At 30.3% G+C, this 15,488-nt stretch overlaps 2 protein-coding genes across 2 annotated transcripts in view; one reads left to right on the forward strand and one right to left on the reverse strand.

Annotated features, from left to right (window-relative positions):
* Window positions 1-11,653: 11,653 nt before the first annotated feature.
* Window positions 11,654-12,289, reverse strand: LOC18043250. The gene has a single exon (XM_006436741.2). The coding sequence runs from the start codon at window positions 12,143-12,145 to the stop codon at window positions 11,837-11,839; it is 309 nt and encodes a 102-aa protein (XP_006436804.1). The 5' UTR covers window positions 12,146-12,289; the 3' UTR covers window positions 11,654-11,836.
* A 2,843-nt stretch (window positions 12,290-15,132) lies between these two features.
* Window positions 15,133-15,488, forward strand: part of LOC18044104 (phosphoacetylglucosamine mutase) — a 5,403-nt gene continuing 5,047 nt past the window's right edge. Inside the window, exon 1 of the mRNA XM_006436745.2 lies at window positions 15,133-15,333. Coding sequence (XP_006436808.2) covers window positions 15,273-15,333 — 61 coding nt within the window. The 5' untranslated portion in view covers window positions 15,133-15,272. The remainder of the gene's footprint in view (window positions 15,334-15,488) is intronic.

Below are 15,488 nucleotides of genomic sequence, written 5' to 3' on the forward strand. Positions count from 1 at the left end.
AAAAAAAGAGTTGAGTCATAGAAGGTAATTAATAGAAGTGTAATCAAATGGAGTAATAGAAGGAGGTTTTGAAAATTAGGAGAAGGATAAGAATATGGGAAAAATGTGTAAATAGTATTAGTGAAGAAAAAATTAGGAAGAAGTATTTAGCCAGGATTATAAGTCTGTGAATATGGATTTGGCTTATTAAAAGTATTAATGGCACTAGCTTGGTCATGCAAACATTCTTTAGGTGCAGGCAAAGTGGGACAATATTGTGTGAAATGATCGTTAGAACTACAAACATCACATGTAATTTCTTGAACATGTTTTACTTAATCACTCTTTTTATTCTCCAAAGCTTCAATCTTCCTGACCAGGGATTCAAATTTTGCTTGTAAATCATGATCTTCCCTAAGGTTATTGATTCTTCCATTGGATGGATGTGGTTAAGGTTTATTTGTCAATTCAAAAGTTCTAACAGTATCTCAATGTTGTGCATTCTGAGCTAATTTGTCAAGGTAATCTAGTGCATTAGGATTTTTATCTTTAAATTCACCAGTACACATAATTTTGACAACTTGTCTACTTTGAGGTGTCAAGCCCTCATAGAAATAAGTGACTAATCGTCAAGTTTCAAAACTATGGTATAGACATATGTTAAGCAATTCTTTAAACCTATCCCAACATTAGTATAATGTTTCTCTATTTTTTAGAGTGAAAGAAGTAATTTGACTTTTAAATGAATTGGTTCTATGAGATGGAAAGATTTTTTTCAAAAATTATTCTTGCATGTTATTTCAAGTTATTATTTATTCAGATATAAGGTTTTGTAGTCAAGTTTTACCTTTATCTTTTAATAAATAAGGAAAAAAATTTAATCTAATTATGTTCATGCTACAATTTTGGTCTGTGTTTGTATTATAAACTTCCTCAAAATCTCTTAAATTCAAGTATGGATTCTCATATTCTAAACCATGAAATGTTGGTAAAAGTTGAATAATACCTGGTTTGAAGTTGAATTAAGATGCTTATGGAGGAAATATTATACACGACGGTGGTCCGGTTCTCGTTGGATTCATGTAGTCTCTGAAAGTTCTTGGTTGATTCTGATAATGTGCATTATGTTGAGAATGGTTGTCTCCTTGATCAATTTGAGGATTATGTCTACCCAAAAAGTTTTCGTCTTGGATATCGTCTATGATTAGTGGTGGTAATTGAGATTTACGAATTAATTTGCCACTTGATGTTCGAGACCAATGTCTCATGCAATGATGATGAAGATGTGTGTGTGTGTGTGTGTGAAATTATATTGTAAAGATACACAAACAAATGAATAACATTAAAAAAACTAAATGAAAATTACACAAATTAAAAAAAACGAAAATTAAATAAACAAGATAAATGTACAAGAAGAAAAAAATGGGCAATAAAAATAAATAAACTGAAAATTAATTAACTGAAATTAAAATATCTAAATAGGCGGTAAACCAGTCATATAAATAAAGTAAATACGAAAAAGAAAAGTAAAATAAATGCAAAAATTAAATTACAGAAATTAAAAGAAGAAAGAAAGAAAAGAAATAATTATCTCAAAGAGTAGACTCTTTTTCTTTTTTTTTTTCAAATTATAAAAATTACTAGTCAATTAAATGATTAATTCAAATTATTGAGCCTTCGCAGTAATTTTTAAAGTCAATATTCAGTTTATTGAGTCAAAATAAGGTCCAATTAAGTCCAAACATGATCCAAAGAAGTTCAAGTTGTAGTCCAAATTTGATTATTATGAGAAATTTCGGCAGGGGACATATTTAAAAACTTTCTATATTTTTGTGATCAAACTGCAATTATGAGAAGAATGAACCAGAAACGAGAATCTTTGGAGTGAAAGTGAAATTTTGAGAGATTTTGTGAATATAACATAATTAAGAAAAGGAAAAAGGGGTAAATGAAAATTTACACAAAAAGTAAAAAAATAATAAAACAAAATAAATATTTTTCTCCGTCAACGGCGCTACAAACTTGACACGACTCAGAATTGTTTAATTTACTCTCTAGTATAAGAGTGTTTAGTTATAATATAACTCAGTGAGTCCGAGATCGATCCACATAGAAAAGATTTAATTTTTTATTTTAATTTACCAAAAAAAAGAAAAGAAAATTTAAATATGTGCAACTTAATTTAAGTGAAATTATGAAACTGAATTAGTTAGAGTTATGGATCTACTCTTAATAATAAATACAATTTAATAAATTCTTTTTTATCTTTATTTTATTGCCCAAAAGATTAATTGTATAAATTACAATCATTTTCCTATTAATTTTATTATGGATTAAGTACTTAATATGCGAAAATTTAACTTGTCTACAATAAGTCGAAATATTATTTTACCTTACTTTATACGAAGATATTAATAATTTATTGTGCCAAATTCCCATGTTTTTTCTACAATAAATCCAAATTTCAAAATATAAAATATGGATAAAACTAGATAGAAAATAATTTAATTTATATAATTAAAAATAGAATTGGATTAAATCATATTTTTTTACTAAGAGTTTCACCTTACCTAACTATTAGTATTTAGGTAAGTATAATTGAAATAAAAGTAATTATTAAAATTGAAAAATACATAATTAAAAAAATCGTATTTGAAAATTGGAAATAAAACTAATTTTATTTATTGAAAATATATTAAAAAGAGAGATGAGAAGAAGATTTTGAGGGGAAAGAAGTGAAGAAAAGGTGTGGAGAGGTGTGTTCCCCCCTCTTTATTCATACTAATGCGTGATTAATCCACACCATACACATAGATAAAGCTAATTACATCATAACCATACATTTGTCCCACTAACAAAACATAAACCTAACTTAATCCACTCAAGCATACCCAACTCATTCCACTAATAATTACTACACCTAATATAGTAAAAATTTATAATTTCACAATTACCACATTTTACGTGGTAAAAACTAATAAGTTTACAACAAAAGTCACGAATCCTCTTCGACAGTGACCTAACTTTCAGACTTTCGGAATCTAAATTTGACATCCGTACATTTGCTTGGAGCCTCAAATTGCGTGAAAATATTATTTTTACCAAATCAACACAATAAAATATACCAAATCAAATAATTAAAAATTCACAATATGTTACATAATTACAAATATAAATTATAATATAAGCACACAATAACTTTTTTACCCCTTAATAAACATACAATTTTTAACACTAATCACTATTGTAACCCTTATGATGGTGAAATACTAACTAGGCAACCCAAGAGGGGGGGTGAATTGGAATTTTAAAATTTAAGCTAAGCAATTCGCTCAACAATTTAATCTATTGCCTTAATCAAATTGAAAATAATAAATTCAATAAAAGCACAATAATAAATGAGTAAGGGAAGAGAAAGCAAACTCAAGGATTTTTACGTGGTTCGGCAATCCCCGCCTACGTCCACGCCTCCAAGCACACCGGGCTTGATGATTTCACTAAGCTAGCCTCCCAAGGCTTCAAACGCTTACAATTGACTTCCAAGGTGTCAATGGACCTTTACAACAAGAGATTATCCCAATCTCTTAACCCAAGTGTATCCCAACACTTACAATCTTTTAACTTGATTTTACAAAAAGGATTACAAATGAATCTCTCTCACACAATGTATTTGATCACAAGTGAAAGCTCAATGTGTGAATGAATGAGATGAATACAAAGATTTAAAACTCAATGAAAGTTGTATTCTCTATATTTTGCTCAATGATGATCGTTGGAATTCACTTTGTTTGAATTGGATTGAGCATATTTATAGTTGGAGCTGAAAAACTAGCCGTTATAGATTGTCTGCACGAAAACGGTTCGCCGTTAACCATTAACGGTTAACCGTTTAGGCTGGTCAAAGTTACCGTTGGGCCAATTTTCAAATAAATAGTTAGCCGTTTAGGCTTACCCTTTCGCCGTTAATTTCCAGAGACCTGCGAAACAAATTTGGTTTAACCGTTCTTACTAAACGGTTCAAGGTTAGCAATCTGGAAATAATCGGTTAACCGTTTTCAGTAAACGGTTCACCGTTAGTTTCCAGAATCATCATTTTAACAATACTTTGCAGAACATGCTTTCTGGAAATTATCGGTTAGCCATTTTTAAATAAACGGTTAGCCGTTTGCTACAGTGATTGCTACAGTAACCTGCACAGTGCACTATTTTCCGAAATTATAGTTTGACCCCAAAACTTTACAAAACTATAATATAGCCCAAAACGTTATGAAACTTTGCAAATAGGTCCAATTTTAGAATTTCTAAATAATGCTTTGTTAATCCCAAAAATTTCTGAAATTATGTTATAGCCTAAATGCTATGACACTTTTCAAATAAGTCCTTCACCAAAATTTCAAGCAATACTTGTTTAATCAAAATTTTCAAAAATTCTTTTAATTAAACCATAAACTTTGAAAAAAAACCAATTTCATAAAATCATTTTTCCATTAAATATGAAACATTTATAATGTGAAAATAATGATTTATTTAAAAAGAATAAAAACAATCAATTTCATAAAATCATTTTTTCATTAAATATAAAACCTTTAAAATGTGAAAATAATGATTTATTTAAAATGTATAAAAAATAATTTGATCTTAAAAGATTAATCATTCTTAATCTTGTTTGTTATCATCAAAATCAACATTATGAAAACATATATGTTAACAATCTCCCCCTTTTTGATGATGACAAACATTTCATGTATTTAAAGAATGATTCCACAAATTGCTCCCAAATTGCTCCCTCTAAATATAATCTTCTTTTACAATTTGCCAATTAGCTAAATTAACATATTTAAATACATGGATTTTTCTCCCCCTCATCATCAAAAAGAAAAACTTAATTGGCAAAGACAAAAGTAGCAAATTTTTATAAATTTGAAAACATGTATTCTTCTCTCCTTTCATCATAAAAAAGAAAACGTAAAAGAAAAGAATAAAAGTAGCAAATTTGTTACCCATGTTGTTTGAGTAGAAATTTTGAAAGAATCTCCCCCTAACAACAAACATTACCTCAAATACAAGATTAGTAATATTACTCCCAAAATATTATAAATCATGATACATGCCAACTCCATACACAAATCATCACACCAAAATATCATGAACCATTATTCCATTAACCACCAAATCAACAACTCATAACATGAAATTATCATATAAAACACCCATGTAATCATCATATCTCAAAATCATCAAGTCCTCACCATAATCACATATCATCAAAATCATTAAAAGAATCAAATATCAATTATCAAAACAATTACTCAAAATGCATATTATTCTCCGTCTTTTGATAACATCGAAATGATATATTATTTTGTCTCCCCCTTTGGACAACAAAAAAGTTCAAAATGCATGTTATCCAAAATCATATTATATGCTCCCCCTAAATATATGGCCAATTTAAAATTTTTACCGAAATGATTTTATCCAAAAACAAATCTATTTATCTCCCCTTAAAAAAGAACAAATCCTCAAATACACAACATGATTAAAAACACTTCCATATAAGCTTAAACAATAATAACAAACCAACAACTCCTTCAATTTATCAAGCAACACACATATAATCATCAATTACCAAAATCATCAAGAAATCAAATCATTCCAAGTTTATGCCAAATTTTTGAAAATTCTTCTTCGCAAAGAGGTTTTGATTTCTTTACCAAATTGGCATGCATATTATCAAATATTCAAGCTCCATAATTATCAATCACATTTTATAAATAAAGACAACTAAACTCATCAAATATCTAATGTGACATTCAATATAACAAAAAAATCTCATATACTTACAATTCTCGAAGTATATGTATTTCTCCATTTTTCGATATCATTTAAAATAAGTAAGACATATTCAACAATACATCGATAAAGTACAAAAAAAATGCATTCATTCACTAATCATAGATTGCATAAGATCAAAGCTTCATCAAATACAATGTAATCATCAATGCACATTATTTATCATGAAAACTTAAGTAAAAACATAAGTACACAATAACAATATAAGATCATCAAAATCAACATAACTATTAAGAAAAGCCATCATTATAAGTAAAGAACAAGTGATCAAATCCATTATTACAAATGCTCACATATATTTTTAAGTGATGATCTAGTAGTTACATTTTGTGATGGATATTCTAAAATTAAGATCTTAAGGTGAGAAGAAACATATCTCCACTCTTTAGGGAGTGTTTGAGAAGTACTTTCATTTTACTCCGCATTTGTTTCTTTATGTTGCTCCTCTTGATTTTCAAGTGGTGCATTCTTTTGGCTATCATTTGATAATCTTCTTGTAGCTTTTCATCTATATTATCATCAACAACAACTTTCTCCATAGAGGAAGAATTAGACTCATCAAATATAACATGTATAAATTCTTCCACAATCAAAGTTTTTTTGTTATATACTCTATAAGTTTTGCTTATGTTTGAATAGCCAAGAAAAATACCAACATCAAATTTTGGATCAAATTTGCCAAGATTATCTTTTGTGTTCAAAATAAAACATTTGCATCCAAAAACTTTGCAATAACTAATGTTCGGTTTTCTATATTTTCAAAACTCATAGAGAGTATTATTGAGATGATGTCTAATCAATGTGGTCTTAACCATTTTTTGAATAGACCTATCATTTCTCTCTACAACTCCATTTTGATGTAGAGTTATAGGTCATGAAAATTTATACTCAATGGCAAAATCATTACAAAAAAAATCTCAAATGCATGATTTTCTAATTATCCACCATGATAATTTCTAATGCAAGAAATAACATATAACTCATCTATCATGCATATACATCACACAATCATGAAATATGTAAGTATTCTAAGATTGAGAATTAAAGCATATCACTTATTTATCATGCTTAGGCATTACATAATCATTAAAATAAAAACAAATCCATCATGATGAGTTGACAAGTTATCATCATATATATATATAGCCATGCATCATGATAAAGCACTCAATGTTAAACACAATGATAATTCAATCATGTAAACATACAAACATACTTTCGCAAATTCATTTATCATGATTCATTCAACAAAATTAATATGGCAAGAATTGTTACCAAAATAATTAAATCATCTTGCCTCATCTTTTTCTCCTAGCTCATACTCAAGTGAATATCCTCACAAGCTTTCATCAAGGAACTTCTCCACCATTCCTTGATTGTGGTACCTACAAAACAAATTCAAGTTGTACCCTTTGGTACCCAAATATTCTTGGGTCCTTGAGTGTTAGCAATGGTTCCTTTTGGAACCCAAATACACTTGACTCCATAATATACATGTCTCTTAATTGGACATCTATTCTTCATATGACCATTTTGATTGCAATAATGACAAACAATTTTATGATCACTTGTGGAGGTAGCCTTAACAAAATAATTCTTATAATATTTTTTTTTCAAATAAGGCTTATACCCAAGTCCTCCTTTATCAAACACACATTTTTGAGTGCTTAGTAATTTTTCTAAGTTCTTTTGACCATTTGTGAATTTTAACACAATTTCATTGAGCTCATTACTCTTTTTCTTAAGCACATCATTTTCATTCATCAATTTATCAACATGTGATTTTTCATGCTCATACGAAATACTTTGTTGACATTTAAATAATGCAATCCTATCATGTAACAATTTATTATCCAACTCTAGTCCTTTAATCTTTTCATTTAATGAATCATTGCATTTCTGTAAAGCATCATTTTCATTTTTCAAGTCATCTACATATGATTCTAGATGCTCATGTGAAGTACTAAGTTTCTCATTTGATAATGCAACTCTATTATGCAAGGTTTTATTATCTAATTCTAATCCTTTAATCTTCTCATTCAATGACTCATTGCATTTTTGCATGGCATCATTTTCATTTGTAGATTCTAGCAATTTCGTTTTAAGGCATGCATTCTTTTTACCAAATTTCATCAACTCATCATGCATTTCTTTAAAAGCATCATACAATTCATCATAGGTTGGATCACTTACCTCATCAAGTTCATCATCCGATTCATCTCCAATTGCCATAAGTGCCAAATTCGACACTTCATGAAATTCCTCCTCGTTTGTAGTCTCCTCATACACAATTTCAAGTTTTCTCCAAATTTCATAAGCATTAGAACAATTTGAAACTCTATGAAATTCATTTTTATCTAAGGCACAAAATAAAGCATTCATAGTCTTGGAATTTAAAGACATATTTTTCTTATCCAACTCACTTAAAGCATTCTTTCTAGGAATGAATAAATCATTACAAACAACTTCCCAAATTTCATAATCTAAAGCTTGTAAATAAATTCTCATCCTAGTTTTCCAATAAGGATAATCATTTCCATCGAAAAATGGAGGTCTAGTGATAGATTGGCCTTCCATGATGGTTGAGCTAATTTGGGTTGCTATGGATCTTTAACTCTAGACGGTTAAGTCTACACAAGAGCACCTTGCTCTGATACCAAATGAAATACTAACTAGGCAACCCAAGAGGGGGGGGTGAATTGGAATTTTAAAATTTAAGCTAAGTAATTCGCTCAACAATTTAATCTATTGCCTTAATCAAATTGAAAACAATAAATTCAATAAAAGCACAATAATAAATGAGTAAGGGAAGAGAAAGCAAACTCAAGGATTTTTACGTGGTTCGGCAATCCCCGCCTACGTCCACGCCTCCAAGCACACCGGGCTTGAGGATTTCACTAAGCTAGCCTCCCAAGGCTTCAAACGCTTACAATTGACTTCCAAGGTGTCAATGGACCTTTACAACAAGAGATTATCCCCAATCTTTTAACCCAAGTTTATCCCAACACTTACAATCTTTTAACTTGATTTTACAAAAAGGATTACAAATGAATCTCTCTCACACAATGTATTTGATCACAAGTGAAAGCTCAATGTGTGAATGAATGAGATGAATACAAAGATTTAAAGCTCAATGAAAGTTGTATTCTCTATATTTTGCTCAATGATGATCGTTGGAATTCACTTTGTTTGAATTGGATTGAGCATATTTATAGTTGGAGCTGAAAAATTAGCCGTTATAGATTGTCTGCACGAAAACGGTTCGCCGTTAACCATTAACGGTTAACCGTTTAGGCTGGTCAAAGTTACCGTTGGGCCAATTTTCAAATAAACGGTTAGCCGTTTAGGCTTACCCTTTCGCCGTTAACTTCCAGAGACCTGCGAAACAAATTTGGTTTAACCGTTCTTACTAAACGGTTCAAGGTTAGCAATCTGGAAATAATCGGTTAACCGTTTTCAGTAAACGGTTCACCGTTAGTTTCCAGAATCATCATTTTAACAATACTTTGCAGAACATGCTTTCTGGAAATTATCGGTTAGCCGTTTGTAAATAAACGGTTAGCCGTTTTTAAATAAACGGTTAGCCGTTTGCTACAGTGATTGCTACAGTAACCTGCACAGTGCACTATTTTTCGAAATTATAGTTTGACCCCAAAACTTTACAAAACTGTACTATAGCCCAAAACGTTATGAAACTTTACAAATAGGTCCAATTTTAGAATTTCTAAGTAATGCTTTGTTAATCCCAAAACTTTCTGAAATTATGTTATAGCCTAAAATGCTATGACACTTTTCAAATAAGTCCTTCACCAAAATTTCAAGCAATACTTGTTTAATCAAAGTTTTCAAAAATTCTTTCAATTAAACCATAAACTTTGAAAAACAACCAATTTCATAAAATCATTTTTCCATTAAATATGAAACATTTATAATGTGAAAATAATGATTTATTTAAAAAGAATAAAAACAATCAATTTCATAAAATCATTTTTCCATTAAATATAAAACCTTTAAAATGTGAAAATAATGATTTATTTAAAATGTATAAAAAATAATTTGATCTTAAAAGATTAATCATTCTTAATCTTGTTTGTTATCATCAAAATCAACATTATGAAAACATATATGTTAACAGATGGTGCTTTGATTTTAATGATTACTAAGTGTGATTTTAAACAACTTCACACGTCAAATTATTTCTTTAAAGCTATCAATTATTTTATTTTTGCTATTGCATGAACTCATCCCTTGCATTGTTGATTTAAATAGAAGTTCCAAGTCTTTATGCAGTTTTCATGGCGTCCAAGGCCCCCATCCTCGCTGAGTACAGAGAAAGAGGAGGAAATTGAGAAGAACCTGAAGACATACAGCTATAAATATGAGGCAGAGGATCAGGATACATTAATGTTTTTCAATGAGAGGGAGCGACAAAGGAGGAAGATTCTGATGGAAGAATGAAGCAGACGCATATTAGAATGGAAGCATCTGCGTGAAGAACAGAAAACTCAGAGGAGTATGTTAAGAGATGAAGAAGCAAGTGAAGTTGAAGACGGGTACACCGTAAAGGAAGTTGAACTTGAGGTGGTAATACATGTAGCAAAAGAAGTATTTGTCTTTTTGATTTTGATGATCCAGCATGATGTGTGATAATGGGTTGCAGAAAGATTATTGCCATTTCCTGTTGTTACGGGTTAAGACTTACAAGGTGAGAAGTTGGTACATTTTATTCTTCAAGATATTGCATTCAAGCAAAACTTCATTCTCTCTTTTCATACTCATATCTAGATTGGCTCATTATAACTGTAAAACTCGATATACAATAATGACAATTTTAGCGTTGCTGCATAGTCACCAATAGTTTGTTTTGGAGATGCTACATTAAACGACCAAGAAACTGCAAGAACACCTCTGCCAATGTCACACTTCTTCTAGTATCATAACAATTATCATGTAATGATTTTTCAATATCTCAGTTCTATAAAACAAAGTTGTGTTGCTAAATGCCCTAGAATACATACTGTATACCTCATATTTTTTAAGGATGAAGGAAAAACATAAATGTCGCAGCCATAGTATTGGTCCAGGAAGTCGCCTATTGTCTACTGTTTCTCCTACTCTTCTAACCCCATTTTCTGCAATCACTTTGAATGGAAACAAGCACTGATTTTTCATCCCTTTCTTTCAAACACAGAAAAACCTCAAGTCATTACTTTTACCCAACATTCTCTCCCACCAGGTTCTGGTTAACCCTATTCTGGAAAACACTATAACGTTCTGATATTTCAGAATTCATAACAAAAAGAACATATCTATCTTATCATTTGCTGAGCATGCTAGAACCAAAATAGAATGCATATTTCCATCAAGACCTAATGTAAACAGTCTATTCGCCCACAAAACAATCAAGAGTAGCAATAACATCCTTATCCCACAGATTTCCCTCCTAGAAATTTCCATTTGCCTAATTCTAAGCCTCAATGAGAAAAAAATCTTGCATTGTTCATCTTTCACGACGTTATTTAATAAAGGTCAGTAACCAACTACAATTATCACACTAGGTTGCATATCGCACAAGAGTTACCTACTCAACAATTAGATATGTAAAACTAGATGAAACTAGTTGAAAACCAAAAATTCACTAAGTTTACGACTAAACATCTAGGAGCATTCATTCATACGCCGAAATACTAAAATTCCTCAAATTGATTGTTATCTCCCACAAAGTTTGCCACTAATGTAACATGCAAAATATCCATTCAAATTACAAATCATCTGCAACAAACTACTATGCTGATCAGTTAGCACTAATAAAATTTAAAATATTTCCAAAAATTAAAAATAAATAAAAACCTCAAAGATAGCAATTTTTCGAACAGAATTATGTTCATTAAGTAAAAGAAAATCCTTTTGAGATTCACATAGGCGATCAGTACTCAGAAAAGCGCCTCTAAAGTTTTGATCTTTGAAATCATTTTCTTACAAGCATTAATTAGTGTTTATGAAATCATCAAAACACCACGCGAAACTGGGGAGCGTCGGAGTCACTCGCGGGGAGGATCTCCCAGCGGCAGGGCTCGAGGTCGTCGGAGACGGGGCAGTACCCGGCCATAGTCACCTTATCAGCTGACGCAGCCACCGACCCGAACTCGAACACCGTCACGCTCTCCGCCGGCCGCGGCACTTCAATGGCGCCGTTCATGCCCGGTACAGCCGAGATTTCGGATTTCGGGTTTTGGGTATCGCCTGCCGATTTAAATGGTTCGGATTGTTGGGGGTTCGGATTCGGGTTGCCCATGAACCAAGAGAGCAGACCCATCGCTTGCTGGTTTTCTATTTCTTTATTATTTCTCTAGGGTTTATGGAGAAATACTTCTCTTTCTTTCGTTGAAGAGAATAAGGCTTTTGACACGGGGTTCTGCTGGAGTACCCAACCAACCTTTCAGGGGTTGGCAAGATTACTTAAATGACCTTCTAGTAATCTAGTTTTTACAGGGTGGGCATTTTATGCGATCCGATCAGATTAAATTTGGATTGAATCCGGATTTATGTTGGATTTGGATCAGATGATGTCTTATCCAATCGAATTAGAATCGGATTAGATAAATGATAAATCAGAGTAACCTGATCTGATCTGATTTGACAATTCGATTGGATTGTACTTTAGAAAAATGCGTACATAGTGACATAGAGATGACCAATGAATCGGATGGCACGTGAAATAATATGGGTATGATATATGTCTTTATAGTACGGTGTAGCACGATCACGTTTAGGTGGAGTACGGGGCACAACACGATATACATGCGGGGCACAACACGATATACATGCGGGTTAAGTTGAGCTTAGAATTTTAGGCATACAGATTTTAAAAATATGATACGATTATAGATGAGTTAAAGCACGACACGTAAAAAAATTCGCAATAAACATGTTTCACTTTTTTATGAAAGTGATCTTAAAATTTTATGATTTTAGAAAGGACTTGAAATTAAATCTTTTAAATTCATTTAATTCTTAGTTTTAAAAAATATTATAATTGATTAATATTTATAATTTATTAAATAAATAATTGATATCATGATTTTAATAAATAAAATTATAAATATCATGACTTTATATATATATATTAATATTATTATGAACTATGATATATGAGTATGACTTTATATAAATTTAAGTTAACCCTTAAGAAAAATTTATTATTATTGTTGTCATTAAATATTAAAAAAATTCTAATACCATAAGATCAAACTTAGTAATTAATATTATATTCTCTTACTATTATTAGTTTATTATTATTGAAAATGGATTTAAGTTTTGAATTTTTGATTCTATTAAATTTGAATAAAGGCACATAGGTCCAAAAATACTTAGACTTAAAAAAATACGTCAATAATTTGGCACGCGCTCTTAAAAAAAGAAAGAAAAAAACTTATTAGGCTTTTTTTCTTAGGCACAACATGGCACGACCCACGACATGGCATGCGTGGGCATGGTAAGGGTGGGCACGACATGTGTGCTAGGCCAAGCCTAAGCAAAAAAAACAAAATTAGGCACAACGCTGCATGGTGCAAAACACAAAATGGGCGCGGCATGACACGAGCACGAGCACGAGCACGCATAGACCTTCCTTTGATGTCAGCTCGGTCTGTTGGCCATCTCTATACATACATAAATGCAACAGCCGCATGCTGAACATCCCAACTCCCCAAGACCCATCACAACGACCGGATTTGACCCGATCCTAATCCAATCTTTTAAACTAATCCAAACATAAATAAGAAATTTGAATTAAATTCAAATGAACTTTTACCCAATCAAATTGGCTCAATTTAGATCTAAAATTGCATGTGTTGTAAAACTTGTCATCTTCACCTAGTCATTGAGCATCATCAAAAGAATCTTCTATTTTAACTTTTCAAATACTTATTTACTTATTTATGTGACAAATAAGAGAGTAAAAAAATTCTCTCTAAAGACTCTTTAAATAAAAATAATTGAATCAAATTTTTTCCTCTAACAAAATAATAGTAATTATAATATTTCTCTCTCTTAATGAATAATGAAATAAAAAATAAAAAATTAAATTAAAAATCTAAAAAACTCTGTAAATAGAATTTTTTAAATGAAATAATATTTCTTATTTGAAGAGTTGTTTAAATTTTTTTAATTAATGTGACTCTGCAAATTAATAATAAAATCACATTTAAATAAAATTTTCATGATAATTTTAGTTATACCTCCAAAAAGTTTTCAACTTTCTTTTTCGTATTGTCGCGGCACCAATTAGTTTAATCTTTCATCGCCCATCTCGCATTCGTGAGTCGTGACCTAGCCCGACGCTTCAGTTTAGTACTGTAATTTATTAATATCTTTAAAAAAAATCTTTAACATAGTTTTAAATCAATATTACTACATGGGTAGTTAGATAATTTCAGCTTATTCTTTATACTACCTTGTTTACATATAGGGTTGGCAATTTAACTATTTAAGGGCTGATCTTAGGTCGGGCTTGGGTTTTTATTTATTTTTTAAAATTATTGTACAATTAAAATGAATTAATAATAATCAAATGCTTATAATCAATAATGAATTAAATAAAATAAATATTTTAAAAATAAAATATAAATAAAAAATAAAGTAAATAAAAATTTAGATATTTAATTTTTTTGTACTAGATTCTCTAATTCAAAAATTCTCTTAATTAATTAATATTTACTGATATTATAATTTTAAATATTTTAATTTATTATTGATATATAAATTAGGGATTCAAATTTTTTTTATTATTTTTCAGATTTAAATTTATTATTTAAATTTATAAATTTATTTTTTAAAAAATAGAGAGCTGGAGTCTAGTGTTTTTTTTCCCAAGTCCTTGTCTAAGAGCATCTCCAAAAGGCTATTTAGATTTTACTCTTTAAATTTTAATTTGCCTACTGATGTGGTAAATAAGTGTATAGAAAAATACAATCTCCTCTAAAAGATTCATCAAATAAGAATAAGTTAATATTATTTTAATTAAATCTTTTTCACTATCAAATTAAATTGATGTTATGTTTTTTAAAGGAAACATAAATATTAATTATTCCAGTCTTATCTTTTTAATAAATAATAATAAAAGATTAATAAAAGAGAAAGAAACTCATCCGTCAATATTAAAAAGTAAAAAATAAATTTTATTTAAAAAATCTAAATTACCGTATTTTTTAAATTACTCTTTAAATAAGAAAAGTAAAATTTTATTTGAAAAATTTGTTTGGATGCTCTACCTCCTCGTGGGGGCCGGCTGAGAGTATTTTACCATCCTATTTACAGAAAGCATATTCTCAGAAATGATGAAATTTGGGGTCTCCGTATAGCACAGAATCGCTCACACAGATAAGCAACGAACCAAACAAACGACTAAAGCATAGCAATTGATTCTCGAAGAAGAAACGATAATGAACGAGGACCAAAAATCTCTCATTCTCAAATCCTCCTCTCACTTCTCTCCACCTCCTGGCGAGTTTCATCATAACTTAGTCATCACCCCCCCAACACCCCCCCCCCCCCTCCCCCCCCGCCGTAAAATTGATAAAAAGGAGGGGGGTCTTTTTTCCAACTGCTTTTTACTTTCTGCTTCTTTCGCCCGGGGGTGGGTGTTTCTTGTCATGCGG

This window comes from Citrus clementina, unplaced genomic scaffold, assembly GCF_000493195.1.
Source record: "Citrus clementina cultivar Clemenules unplaced genomic scaffold, Citrus_clementina_v1.0 scaffold_4, whole genome shotgun sequence".
Lineage (NCBI taxonomy): Eukaryota > Viridiplantae > Streptophyta > Magnoliopsida > Sapindales > Rutaceae > Citrus > Citrus x clementina.